This window comes from Scomber japonicus, chromosome 22 (genome assembly GCF_027409825.1).
Source record: "Scomber japonicus isolate fScoJap1 chromosome 22, fScoJap1.pri, whole genome shotgun sequence".
NCBI classification, from domain to species: Eukaryota; Metazoa; Chordata; class Actinopteri; order Scombriformes; family Scombridae; genus Scomber; species Scomber japonicus.
In genome coordinates, this window is record NC_070599.1 from 12,833,469 (window position 1) to 12,848,059 (window position 14,591).

Genomic DNA, 14,591 nt, shown 5'->3' on the forward strand with positions numbered 1-14,591 from the left:
GCTGGGGAGATGAAAACCCCTTCCCCAAAGGGAGGCTGTGTTTGATGTCTCCTATCTCGAGCAAATGTGGTTAGCTACTGGTGCTGAGGTATTACTAGAATTGGTGTTAATAAACTTTCAGCCTCTCCTGCTTATCGCTAAGTCTTAATCCATCATGGCTGGCAATGTGGAAGGCCAATGGAGCGATTGACAGCCTGGGCTGAGCTAATAATGGTTGATGGGTTATAAAGGAAGAGGAAGACTTAAAGAGTATTTCTCTCCAATCATAATCCCTCACTTATATGCAGGGGTGGGGAAACATTTTTCATGATGCATTACTGCATGTCAAAGAGAAGCAGGGAGTTTCCGGCTGTATATCTATGCATCATCTGCTGCAGTTCCCTGTAAACAATGTAGCCTGCTTGTTTTTAGCTGTGAGAAGGAAAAGATTTATTCACTTTCTCTTGATTTTCAATCTAAAACATAAGCAAACAAATCAAATTCTTGAAAAATTTACATTTCAAAAATAATGTATATCATAAAAACTTCTGCTTTACCTTTAATACAGACACTGTGGATAAAGCCTCTGCTTCTGGTTGTACAACATCGATGTCAGCCTGCAGGTGAGGAGCAGGCCTACAGCATGTCATGTATACAGAGAGTGGGAGCTCCTTCAAGATTTTGACAACTTCCTTGTGGGTCTCACCAATCAGGGATATGCCATTGACCTGAAAAAAGAGAGGTCAGTCTTAGTGTCAGTGAAAAAGAATTATCTAATATTTTAAAGCAGTGTTCAGATTTTTTTGGCCACTTGGAGACAGCAGAACAAACTTTTTTTTCTTTTAGCGAACACTTATTTATCAAGTAAGCTTCAGGTCTGAAAAGGTAAGCAAATGCAGAGGAGACCTCAATCTGCATTTTCTCTAATGGCCAGCAGGTGGCAACACCACTGGTTCCAAAAGAATTCTGATCGAATGGAAATCTATGGGAAAATTACTCTACTTCTCACTTGATTTATTACTGCACCAAACTGTTGAGTTTATGGTCTCATTTGCTAGTTTTAAGTACTAGTTCAATACTTGATAATGTTTATTTTGTAAATTGTGGTTCCCTTTAGAATAAAACAGATGTTAAAGCAGGTTATACTTCATGGTGTGGCTACATCATAACTGACAAGTCACTATTATGATGACGGTGTTGGTTGACGTAACCATGGCGTAACCCCAGATTCACAGAGTATAGCATAGCAATAGGGGAACTGTAGCAATGAGTGATAATAGCTTTGAGCAACTTGAACTATTGTTAAATATGAAAATATTAATTAGTGCAGCTTTAAGTTATACTTTTAATAATACTGGAGGAAAAAACTGACCTTTATAGTAACCTTCTAAATTATAATTCCTGATACACAGCATGCACATCTTGTGGCGTCACCACACTAGTGGCTGATGACCAGTCTCTGAATATTGAAGTTTATTTCACTGTAACATTACCAATGTTCATGATGTGTTTCTATATGTGGTATTCTGTATAGTGCATTAAAAAATAATTGAGGTCTATTGCTGCCCTAAACAGATACATACATACACATATTTAAAACTATATCAATCTTAATAACAATGTGACTTCCTACCTCAACCAGTTCATCTCCACTGAACAGCTTGCCACATCGACCAACAGGTCCCTCGGGTAGGACAGAACGGATGTAATGATGCCCGCTGTTGGCTTCGAGACTGATCCCCAGGCCACTGTTCTCACTAAACTTCTCCACCTGAGCCACCTGTCACAGGAACAAGGAATCACATCTTAATTAGCAGGTGAAAAGCTTTTTTTTCTTTTGGAAGAGATTATTACTTTTACTACGCATTTTAATCACTCAGGTCATGCACTTTTTACCATTATGAACATGCCCAGGAACCAAGGTCTGGTAAGTATAATTTGATGCATGAGAAAAGGGAATTCCCTTTGATGAAACTTACTACAACTTCATTACTTGGACCCAGAATCTCCTGCCACTTCTTCATTAGTTCTTCTTCCTCAGATGGTGTTTGCTTCATCCCTTGAAAAACACAATACAAAGTATCTTTGTTAGTTCACAGTGCACCATAAAATGATGGCCAATTTGTGATAAACCATTCACCACCAACAATGCAACATACATTTCTAACTATTTGGAAAGTAGCTAAGAAGTGTCTAATACAAGACTTCCATCAAAAAACTTCCCCCTAGTAAAATACCTTCAAACTATTGCATTGTCTGTGAAACTAACTGCCCCCATCTGAGTATTTGCTCTAATTCTCAAGGACAGACTGTCTTCCTAGTCAGTGTGGTTCTGACAACAATGACCCTTATCTGTCAGATATGTGTCCAGTATCTCTGCTGGTGTGCTTAAAAAAGGATCCTAGCCTCCTACCATGTTTGTCTTCTGTTAGCTGATCCGTGGCTGGACTGACATCAGATCCTTCACCCTTTGTCTGGAGCTGCTTTTCATCTGCGGCGGCTGTAAACACACAATGAACGGTGAAACAGACAGAAGCAGGCAGCGGCATAGACACTTGACAGTATACACACATTGCCACTAGAAAAAGTGTTCTACTCTCCACTAACATCAAAATTACACAAAAATATAAAGAAATGCTGAATTTATTAGGGATAGTTATTGTCTTTGCATTTTTAAACTTTTGTGTAACACCTTTACTTAATTCACTTTCGAGGAGTAACCTATTTCATTCTTTACTGGTCAAAAAATACATGCTCCTGCTGATGTTATCCATAATGAAAGACTGTTAAAAAAATCCAGAACTCTAAAGATATGTTTAATGATCCCAGTACTTCTTTTTACAACTTCATGCCATTGTTTATGTCTTTGGAGTTCCACAGAGCACGGAACTGGTCACCCATGAAATTACTACCAGTGTGCCCAGGCAACGCATGGTTTTCATCAGCATCTTTTAAAGGCTAACATAAAACTACTACTGGCTAGTCTAGTAGGATGAAAGGAGCTCAACAACCCTAATGCTTGATAGTTTGACAGTTTGAATGATCAGTAAGTAGTAATAATGTAGTTTCTCACCAAACTGTGCCAGAGACATAACAACATATAATTATTAGAATGTATAAAAATGGTAATAGTTTCAATTCTATTTATTTATTGACTATTATACTCAAAAGCTGTTTTTGAATGATGAATTTGCTTTAGCGTAGCTGTATAACCTCACTATTTTATGACAGGCTTCACAGCAGCCAAGAAGACACTGCCTTTCAACCAAAAACTTCCCTACTGTCTGTCTATGGATCACTGGATGCTAGTCTGTCTGGGAGTTTTTAGGATCAAACTTCTAGTTGATCGTATATGTGGTGCCAAATCTAATCACACCCAGCTCCTTTTATCACAACTGACACTAAACAACTGCTTTTCTTGCTTCTGGAAGAGCCTAGAGGTCATGTCAGTATAGCTGGAGATTAGAATCTTTGTGTTTACTCTGTCTATCTGATGTAAGTTTTATAAAAATGTAAAAATGGTTTAAAGAACACAAGGGACTTAATGGATGCTAGCATATATATGCAAATCTCCGCTGCAAGTCTGGCAGCTTCTTAGTAGTGAGGATGGTCTTTTAACAGTCTGATTTGAGTCAACTGCACATAGTTCAAACAACATGATGGAAAGCGTTGAGTTTCTTTCTTTAAAAATGTGGTCAGTGAAATGTTATAATGAATAGGAAATGTAGCACTTGACAGCAATAGTTTTACAAAGTGGTGAACTTTACTCTTTTTGCTGAGAAAATATTTTTGTCTCTCTGGCCTTTGCCAGTGCCCATTAACGAGTGTACTTCCCTCTCTTATTAAGAGAGGATGTGCAGTAATGTGGGTGTACTCTGTCGATATTGTTAAGAAAAAAACTATAAGAGGCAAAGAGTAAATCAATGTATTCAATAGTAATAAAAAAAGATATAAACAAATGAATAATTTTACAGTAGAATGAAGACAATTGGCATATATTCTAGACACCATTCTAATTTAATGTTTATCGCAAAGGTGAAAACAATTTGTGCTTTACATTAAAACTGAATATAACTTTAGGGGATGCAACTGGATAAAGTTCTGTGTCTGTATTTTTTACCATATTGATGAAAATGACTAAAATTTTCATTTGGATTCAAACACATTTTATGGTATCTTCACTGCATCATGGAAACTGCTGACTGAGCCACATTTCCACATCAAATGACAGGACGATGAGTAACAAGATGTTTTTTTTTTCCCATCCTCATTAAATTTCTCTCCCTTCTCCTCATTTCTACCTTGAGCAGCCTCCTCAGCCTTCCTCTCCAGCTCGAGCTCCGTCAAGACAGTGGTTGTGGTGGGGATGGTGGTGCAAGGGGGCAGTATGGTGATACTGGGGGACCTAGCAGGGGGGATCTCTTCAGGCCTGAAACCCCGCCGGATCAGCTTAAGGTGGACTGTCTGGCCTGTGTGTCGGAGGACTTCCACTGCCTGTTGATTGGTGTATCCCTGGATGTTAACACCATCGACCTGCAGAGGGCAATCATTTGTGAGCCCACGGATTAAGCAAGAGGCAGCACAGCTTGCATAGTGAGTGTGCTGAACTGCCATCTATTCTATTGTTTGACAGAGGTGAAATTGAAATAAGATTGATCATGTGATTATTAACACTAGCAGGCATACACAGAAACAGAGTGCCTTAGGTATGTACTCCCTTGGCTCTAGCAACTGACTATACATATTTAGATAATTTAGAGTGGATAGTCATGCAATAGTCTGTTTTATTTAAGTTCCTTTGTTGAGTCTCAAAGTCCATTATTATTAACGCTTCACAACTAATCTTACTAAAGCACATCCTTATTCACATACACCAATACACTACAAAAAAGTTTTGGGGGTTATTTTAATATAGGACTATGCTAACCCATGTTTGAAATGATGCAAATATGCTAAACATGGTTTAACTGCAGTAATGCAATTAAAAACCCAATTGCTCAATGTGTTAATTTTAGACTCATTTATATTCACTGTCACAAATTAAAACACTTTAAGAACTATTAGTAAATTGTGAATTATTGTAAATTATGCATCTCATAATCCCCCCCCCCCCCCCAGAATGATTAAATGTAATCACTATAATACATAATGTAAAACATTCACTACATATTTTACATAATGCCACTGAACACAGAAAAAACACTAGTAGATAGAGCATAATTGAGGTACTTACAGCTATTATCTGGTCTCCCACATGAACACGGCCATCTTGATCCACAGCGCTTTCTTTTGTTATGCTCTTAACAAAAATACCAGAGGGCTCTGGGAAGTCAGAACAATCAGAAAATTAAAGAGATGAGAAATTTGTCCAAGAATCATGACATTAAATAAGATCCAAAGAGAATAGTCAAACAAGACGTTTCAGGCTGATGTGAAAAAAAATCAGTGTTAGGTTAAGTCATGAACAATTATGTGATGAATGCCAGCCCTGAAACATTAAGATAGAATGAAGAATACTTTTTAACCAGGGAAATCACATTTTCAATTACATTGTATGAGTATAACAGGTGGTCACTTTATGCTGTAGCTAATTGCTACATTTTAAGCAGCAGCAGCAGAATAAGCTGTAAACACAACTCAGACATAATATCAACTTCAAAAGTTGATATCGCTAACATGAAGTCTGTGTACACTTAAAAATGGATTTAAAGTTATATTCACTCCCCTTTTTTCTCTGTTTGAAATGAAACTGTGGAATTATCAGAGCTTTTTTGCTGAAAAGACCCACCAATTACTGCAGGAAATGGGATTGATGAATGAGTTTGCGGGCCAGAAAATCAAAAGTTAAAGATAAACTCTAAAAAACACTGACAGAGTTGACAGTATATTTGTCATCCTAAATCCTTTCACCAATATATGGCATCAGTTGTTTACAGGCAATGTAAATGTAAATTAGTGCAGCTTTGATTATATATTGAGTGGATTGATATCTGTATCAAGTTGTGTTCCCTAATGCTGTTTACAGATTGCACAGTAGCAGTGTATCATCAACATTCATGAATATTGATGATACATTAAAGATGAATCTTTGATTTGAATGGTCTTCTATACTGAGAGGGAAATCTATTTATTTTTTTCACCTGAATTTTTATCTCCAACATAGCCAGCAATAGTGATTCCCAGTCCCTGGGCGTTCTTGGTGAGGCTCACATCAAACGCTTCAGACTCCTCTTCCTCGTAGTCCTGCGACGAGATGTATGAGAGTGACATGGTCAACATCAACCGATAACCACATAACAACAAAGTAGAAAAGCAAGTTGTGGCACTTGAGTCATCACTCTTCCCCACATGGTTATAAAGGCACATTTTCAATTCTGATGAATGAGCGCCCTCAGCCTACACCCTATATAAAATACAGCTATGCGCGCTAAAAAGAATACGTTGTTCTTGATGGTAAATCACTGAAATTTGTTCATCGTAGTGTTCCAAATAGCTGTGAAATTGCTGTTTGGTAAGTGCTGTTTCTGAGAAAGTTGAGCAACATCTGTTCTCTCTCTTTGAGTCAAGGATGACACAACCTGCAATTTTCCTCTATTTCTGTTTATCTGAGGTTGTGAAAAAGTAAGAAAGGATGAAAGTGGAGATGGAATACCTAAACTTCCCGTCTTATATGCTTCTGATGTAAGTGTGTAACTCTTTTGAGTGTGTCACATAGGGTAATCAGTGATAATATTTACATTTTTTTTTTACAGAGAAACTGCTTTACAATGGGCTTATGTCAAATAATGATATAAATATAAATGTGACACACTGCCTTTATAGTAAACCAACCCATTTCACCTGTTGCTCGTTGACAGTGGGGAGTACCACTGGCATGACAGCAGAAACAGCGGGATTCTCATCTACAGGACCCCTGGTAACCACCAGCTTCACCCTGTTACCACACTGCCTGAGGACCTGCGCCACCTGCTCACTGCCCATGCCATAGAGGTCAGTGTCTCCGATTCTCAGGATGTGGTCCCCACTGCGCAGGCGGCCATCCTGAGGTAGAAAAAAATATTTTTCTGTCTTAGTATGGGCAGCTTCAGGGGAAATCAAATCCATAATTACACTGTGACTAGCAAAATGAAAACACATGGCTGAGTGACAGCTAATTTTGTAGTTTCTTGCAATTAAGTCAATTCCCATTATACTAGACAGCTCTGTAAACACATTGGAGGTGTCATGAAATGCCCACACATCATTCTTTTTTATGGTATTCACTGTGTAAAATCTCTACAAAACTATGATAAAGGTCAATTTCCAAAGACAGTAAAGCTACATCCAAGCAATCACCTGATCTGCTATGCCTCCAGGAAGGATAGTTTTGACAATAACACCAGTGGTCTTTCCTCCCACAATGCCAAAACCCAGGCCAGTGCCATCATTGACCAGCTCAATGGTCTCCACATGCTGCCACTAGGTAAAGCAAATCCGAAGAAACAAAAAGGTCAATGTGAATATATGTCTTTTGCCAGGCTGGATTGTGTTATTTTGATTCACAACGACATCAGTGTGTGAATGTATTTATACCGCGCTAGAGTTGGCCGACAGTGTACTGGCAGCAGAGGGTGTTCGGGACACCACAGGACTGGCCAGCTGAGGTATTGGCCCTCTAGCAACTGTGAGTTGCACCCTCTCCGAAGCACTCTGCAGGATGCTTATAGCCTGCTGGTGGGTCACTGTCTGGTCCAGGGCCTGGCCATTGATGGACAAAATCTGGTCTGCTTCTTTAAGCTTCCCGTCACTGTATTGGATAAAGCAGAGATTATCACTGAGAAAAACAAGTAGAGTAAATGCCAGTACATGTCAGAGCCTGTAAGAGTTGGACTAAATTAAACTAAACTAATTGTCTGTTGCATTGACTTTTTAACTTTGTCATTTGTATTTCTAATAGATTTTTTTTAAAGATTAGTTAAAGACAAGTTTTAAAGACCTGAAAACTATAGTTTGAAATTTGAAAACAAGTTGTAAAATCTTCATTCTGGTAAGTTTCCTTAAATTTCTTCTTACATCCCCATAGATTGAGAAAGCTTTCTGGAATGTTGACTTTTATAAGATTTTAATCAGTCTTGAAGTGTTCTACTGGATGAATGATAGTATGTTGATTCTTACATACCAGTGAGCCACACTTCCTGGTTGAATTTCCTGAATAAAGATGCCAAGCTCGCCGCGGTTCTCGCTCTTCAGGCCCACCACGCTGAAGCCCAGACCTCCTGACACTGGCTTCTGCAGCTCCACGTTTGTCACGTAGCGCCCCTGCATCATACAAGCACACATAATCTTTGGCCTCATGCTGATTCACTATAGCATCAAAGCTACAATCAGCCTTTAGAAGTCTATTTGAAGTGCCTCTAGAGAAAAGAGCGCTGTGTGCAGTCTGCAGTTCTCGTCTTTGGATATTTGGTTCGAATTAAGAAACATCTTTTCTACCTGTTTAAGGCTGAGGGTGATCTACCTGTTTTTATATGAGTTGTGTGTGTTAAAATGAGGAAAAAACATTAAACATTGCTGTGATAAACCTACTGGGAGCTCAACAATAGGCTTCAGAAACAGCAGAATACCCCTATATCCGCCTACGTTATCACATTGACATTAAAATCAGTGTACAAACAGTGGAGAGATTGATTCAGCTTTTCGATCGGTTATACCTGTGCCATGGCGTTAATAATATGATCAAATTCTTCAGATGATGCCTTGCCATTGATGTGCGTAGCAGCTGAGACGTCTGGGTAGGAAACATGGCCACCGTTGGGCTTGACTGCTGTGATATGATCACCAAGGTCACTCCCTCGTGATGATGGGACGCTCCCCTGGAGTCGAAAAGAAAAGGATGTGTAGTGAACAATGCAGGTGTTATACTGACAGATCAATCTGACTTTGACAAGTGTGTTTTTTCACTGAAATACATGTAATGGACACTGAGAGTGACACAGCACCATCATAAAAGTGGTGTTGCCTGTTAGGTTTGAGCTTCTACTTTGAGTTTCTGCTCCAGCACAAAGCAGCAATTACTGGCGTGAATCCAACCACACGCAATTAAAAAGTTTAAAAAAAAGAACAAAACAAAAGAAACCCATCATGCCTCATTCCTACTGTGAACATAAACATTTTGCAAGTTTAATTTTAGACACCAAAACCCTCATGTCTGAGTATCTAAAACCACTGGGATGCCAGATAGTTTGTTATCCCACCATGATTAGCTGGATCTGTGGCAGCCTAATCCTTCAGGAGATAATGGCTCTTAGCTGATGTTCCAACAATGACTAGGCTCCAAATACAATATTTCTGTCATGGTGGGGGGAAAGCATCACTGGCCATCTGGATGCCTTAATATGCTTGGGTTTTAATTACCACAATGACTTTACTTGTGTGACAGATGAATTACATGAACGCGACAACTACATAAAACAGCGTTTTTCCAATTTCATTAGCCAAAAGGCGTAATGTTTATGACCATCTGAATTGGATTCAATAAGACAGACATATACGCAGCAATTATTTCATAAACACTCCATTTGGCATATGGCATTGCCAAGCTAAAGCTGTCCTTGTGAACTTGTGCACTTGCATGAGGAAGTTGACTGCACAACTTTTAGAGCTTCAAAACCGTAAATTATGCCTGCTTTAAATACAGCCTCAGATTATTCCTCAGAAACAAAAACTCCATTGGACAGGACACATTAGTGCTGCACACTGCAAACAAAACCCTATGGGCTGGGCTAAGTTAGCGTAGCATGATGCTAAGTTGCTGTCCTCATGCATGAGCTTTGTTAGCTGGGGCCTGGCTAAGAGGATTAAAGTTCCAGTTTGGTTCTTGCACATTTAAGAAATTGTTTCTGCCCCACTTCACACAGTGGCGGCAGCCTCTTTTTCATTGGAGAGTAGGGCCTTGTCGCCATAGCGACATGGGCTATGCAAGGCCTAACTAGCAAGGCCAGAAGACGGACAGTGTGTGTGTGTGTGTGTGTGTGTGTGTGTGTGTTGATGTGTCTGGCTCCTGTCTCACAACAAAAAACAGCATCTCTCCAAATGGGGTCTGTCTAACAGGGCAAAGCAAGTGCAGTTGTGTTTGGAAGCTCTATAAAAGCATATCAGAGACTCAGCTTTGTTGAAGTTTCTGAAATATGTCTCTTTAGAATTTGATGAATTTTGCTTAGTAAAACAAACACACATGCAGCAACACACGCACACACACACACACACACACACACACACACACACACACACACACACACACACACACACACACATAGGAATGTATCTCTTTTGAAATAAGCTAAATCGCCAGCACACAAAAATGCCAGCAGGGCTTTTATAATCTAAATTCCACACGGGGTAAAAAGCTCGAGCATCCCTGCCTCCCACTGCATAGCTCACATATTTTCATCTCTATTTCTCAAACGCTTACCCTGGCCCCTTTCCACTGTGACTTAAGAGCTCTTTCCTTCCACTCAAATGTTCAATTCTCAATGGGGAAAATCAACTTGAAAAACACTTTGACTCAGAGCAACTATCTCTGCTCATGTACTCATATTTTATCTGGCTCGTGTGAACCCTGACAGCAATTTGGGCATAGTAGCAGCACTGTTCAGGATGGGGATTGAAAGGGGTGGGGGTGGGAGGTCTTGACACAGGCCAAAACCAGAATGCATGAGGCTGGGATTCAATAGAATATGGAAAATATTCTAACCTTACTCATCATAGAACCGCCTACAATATACTGCTCCACAATACCACCTAATTCTAAAGAAAATTAAGCATCCAAAACACACATAAATGTGGGGTCAAATTCTGTAACCAATTCAAAAAATATTGTGTATGTGGGCCACTTGAAGATGAATGGAAGACGATGAAAGAACAAATTATTTCCCCAAAACGTGTTCAAATTAGACTACACTGTAACTTAAATTCAAACAAACTTTGACCAGCACATACCAATGGCCCTGAAAACCTACTTTCTCAATCAGCTTCGTACTATGAACGATGGGATAAGTATATAATAATCATTTTGGTTATTTCAAATACACAATTTTGTTTTCTTCTCACTCGTTTAAAGTGGATGGGGTTCAGTGAGCAAAAAGGGTACTACATACTTCCGTGCACCAGCTAGGTTATAGCAGAATTGAAATCAAATGTGATGACAGTTGTTTACTTACTGTACGTTGCCAGGCCACTAGTCTCACGATAGCAGATGATTGAAGATCTACCGAATATCTATCGAGACCTACCAAAGTCTGGGGATTTCTAAATGCAGGGTAGTTGAAAGAACGGTGGCGAGAATGTCTGGTAACAAACATTCACCCCTTACATTTTGTCAAGGACACCCTGTAAATTATGCTCTCCTCTTATTCTCCTCTGTACTGAACTGCATGCCACCGCCGTGATATGAAGGGCTGCCCAAAAGACTTTGGATTAGTTCCGCAATGCAGCACTTTTTTAAACTCTGTAACTGTTTCCACCCATTGTTAACAACCTTGGAGATTGTTCACAGTCTCTCCATGAGCAAAGCATTTAGAGACTGACCTCTAAGTCTACCAGGTCAGTCAATCCAATCAATCAATCATCAATCGGCTCAAACTACACCCACACAGTTCCAATGAAGCTGAGTAGGTTTCGGCCTACAATGTATAAAGTTTGAGATGGAAATTACCCTTGGCTCAGAGGGGTCCTATAGGCTAGTCACAACGGTGGGCTAAACCAGGGCTGTTTGTGATGTCTTCAAAGTCTTAAGACACTGCCACTGTAGCTTGCAAACACTTCACCGAAAAAAGAAGTATGTTTGCATAGAGCAAACCCTCTTCCTGCCTCAACCTCTCCTCGTCCTACATAACAGTAATAAAATCAGCACTTCTTTCTAATCATACACTTCAGTTTTTATTGTTTCTGTGCTAACAAAGTATAATGCAGCCATCTGGCTTGTTGGCAAGCTGTACCCAGAATTAATAATGCAGAACTATAAATGACCATAACCTTGTAACCTCTTAATGACCTTCCGTGGTGCCTTTGCATCCTGGGAAGCGATCATTCCAAAATTCTACACAAAATATACTGTAGCTTGTTATCAGCTGAAAACTTGAGCTGTGGAAATAATTTAGAGTTCTGAGTTTACCTGCTCCTTGATATGCTGGACAGACTTCTGCAAGGCCAGGATCTGGTGGAAGAGGGGGCTCTGGAGCACCGATTTGAGTAGGCTGAGTTTCTCCTCTGTGGGCACCTCCCCCCTTTCCTTCAGTTTGGCCTGGAGACGCTCCACCGCCTGCAAGGCACGTTGTGTATCTGCAAACCATCACATATTTCAGTGACAGCGCCGGCCGGAGTGAAGGAGTGGATGCGGGGAGAGAAGGAATGGGCGAGATAGAGGTGGAGAGAGGTGAGGATGATGGACACATTATCAGTACATTGACAAAGATAGTGAGGCAGGGAAGGCTGTTTTGTTTATTTAGTCATTTAACTCATGTTTAGTTATACAGAAGATCTTTAGTTGTGCTAACATAAAGTAGTCTGTAACCATTTAACATATGACTTTGACTTATTTCTTTTTGTTTAACAGTGACATGTAAATGAGGCATAGAACAAGAATGTTGAGAGCCACACATCACAACCTGTAGGCTTAGCTAAGGCTGACTGGTGCTCAACAGACCATACTATATCGAAATCACGTAGCTTCAGGTTTAGCACCAGAAGAAAAAAAAATCAATTTTCAACGCGCTGTTTGTTTTCAGACTAGCAACGTTTCCTTTTTTGCCTTTAGGGTCAATGGCCGGTTGCACGGGAACACAGAATGGGCATCAGGAGGAAACGATAAAAGAAGCAGGCCCCTCCACAGTATGCTTGCTGGACCTTGCATAAGCCCCCCACAATCGAGAAACTCCAGAGTGGCTTGTTAGTCAGGATGGGCCAGCCCAATGTCATCTGGACAAAAATGAAGCAATTTCCAAAGCTCACCAACTGTGACTAACACCTAATAGGGCGTGCACAAGGTCCAAAGCACTTTTTGCACAGAGATGCTTTATTGTTTGAACAAAGGTTGTAAACAGGCCAATAACACTTGAGCCTCTGTAGCACCTTTTTTTCAGCTTGCCACCGGTGCCATGCAGGTAACAGTATCGTTTTCATTGCCTGTGTGCCTCAGTGCGCATAATAAGAAATCCCATCAGAGTGTGGCGTGTATTTATGTGCATTTTGTCCATCTACATGTGTGCGTGTTCTGAGAGATAGGATGGTTCTGGAGAGCATAAGGATTGAATAATCACATTTGTCAACATTTTAGTTCTGCAGTTCCACAGAAAAATCTTATTCAATATTGACTTCTGTGCTTCTGAATGCTATTTTCATGTGAAGTAAAACATCAGTTGGAATTGTTTACACCTAAATCCACACTTGACTTGTATAGTATAGTGCCCCAACCTGCATACAGTAAAATGGTTAATTGCACACGGTACAACATGCCAATCCAGAGTCTTGAGTGACCACAGATTGTGGCTTTAAAGAAAGGGACTAGCAGCACCAATTTGGCTCCATGCTTGACAGTTGGACAAATAAACCTCTATGGGGACAAACAAACAATCAAATATATGGCAACATTATCAGATATGGCAACATTGGCAGTCCACAGAGCCTTGAACTGAATCCAGGGCCTCTTACACTGGTTGAGAAAACTCAGAACAGAAGCCAATCACAGATACAGAGCCAGCAAAGACGGACACCCAACCGACAAGACCAAAACCCTCAGCAGAAAAATGCTCATTTTAAAAATGAAGATTAGAAATGAAAAAAAAAGGGCACAGTGGGTGTATTTTGTCTTGTTCATTGTGATCAGATTGAATCATGATTAAACTGTGAGTATTGGGTTTGGAGGAATTATTAGCTTATTCATCTATGGGTTGATTGACAGAAAGTTCATCCACAACTATTTTGATTGATTACATCACTCAAATCATTTTTTAAACAAATATGCCAAATAATACCTAGATACAGCTTCTCATTTGTAAGGATTCTCTGCTTTTCTTTGTCTTATATGATAACAAATTGATAGTTATTTGGATTTTGGATCATTACTCTGAAAAAAATAATCTATTTGAAGTCATTAGGAGCTCTAGGAAACTGTAGCAGTAGGCACTAGACATTAAGGTTTAGCATAATTAGGGACAGATATTGGATTGAAAAGAGCATTTGATAGATACAATAGATACAAAGACACAAAGGAAATCACCACAATCTATTTACCACCACAATAAATAACACTGACTCAGATGTATGTGTCTGCCATTAAAACAATATAAACATGACTCACCCATTGTTTCAATCATTTTTAGAATTCCAATTGAATGTGCTTTCTCCCCATTAACACAAATTCCACTCTTGGCTTTTCAAGGCCTGTAAAAGCAAAAACAAGATGTGTTAACAATCAGAGAACTAAATTCAGAGCACAGATATACTTTAGACTAACAGGATGCTGAAGAAGTGTAGGCCAGCCATTCAGTCCCAGCCCAGTGGTGCAGTGTGTCTTAACAAGCAGACTGTTTGAGCACTCATCTTCTGTAGCTTGTTAGCTCACTTATATTTGACTA

General features: G+C 39.7%; 1 protein-coding gene across 1 annotated transcript in view; it reads right to left on the bottom strand.

Moving 5' to 3' along the window:
• The window catches only part of LOC128383296 (multiple PDZ domain protein), a 42,082-nt gene extending 27,695 nt beyond the window's left edge, over positions 1–14,387 (bottom strand). Inside the window, exons 1-14 of the mRNA XM_053342909.1 lie at positions 14,315–14,387; positions 12,131–12,297; positions 8,670–8,831; positions 8,138–8,277; positions 7,552–7,765; positions 7,315–7,437; positions 6,820–7,020; positions 6,120–6,222; positions 5,213–5,301; positions 4,281–4,512; positions 2,393–2,479; positions 1,959–2,038; positions 1,613–1,759; positions 537–707 (exon numbers count right to left, since the gene is read on the bottom strand). Coding sequence (XP_053198884.1) covers positions 537–707; positions 1,613–1,759; positions 1,959–2,038; positions 2,393–2,479; positions 4,281–4,512; positions 5,213–5,301; positions 6,120–6,222; positions 6,820–7,020; positions 7,315–7,437; positions 7,552–7,765; positions 8,138–8,277; positions 8,670–8,831; positions 12,131–12,297; positions 14,315–14,330 — 1,932 coding nt within the window. The 5' untranslated portion in view covers positions 14,331–14,387. The remainder of the gene's footprint in view (positions 1–536; positions 708–1,612; positions 1,760–1,958; positions 2,039–2,392; positions 2,480–4,280; positions 4,513–5,212; positions 5,302–6,119; positions 6,223–6,819; positions 7,021–7,314; positions 7,438–7,551; positions 7,766–8,137; positions 8,278–8,669; positions 8,832–12,130; positions 12,298–14,314) is intronic.
• Between the last annotated feature and the right edge of the window lie 204 nt (positions 14,388–14,591).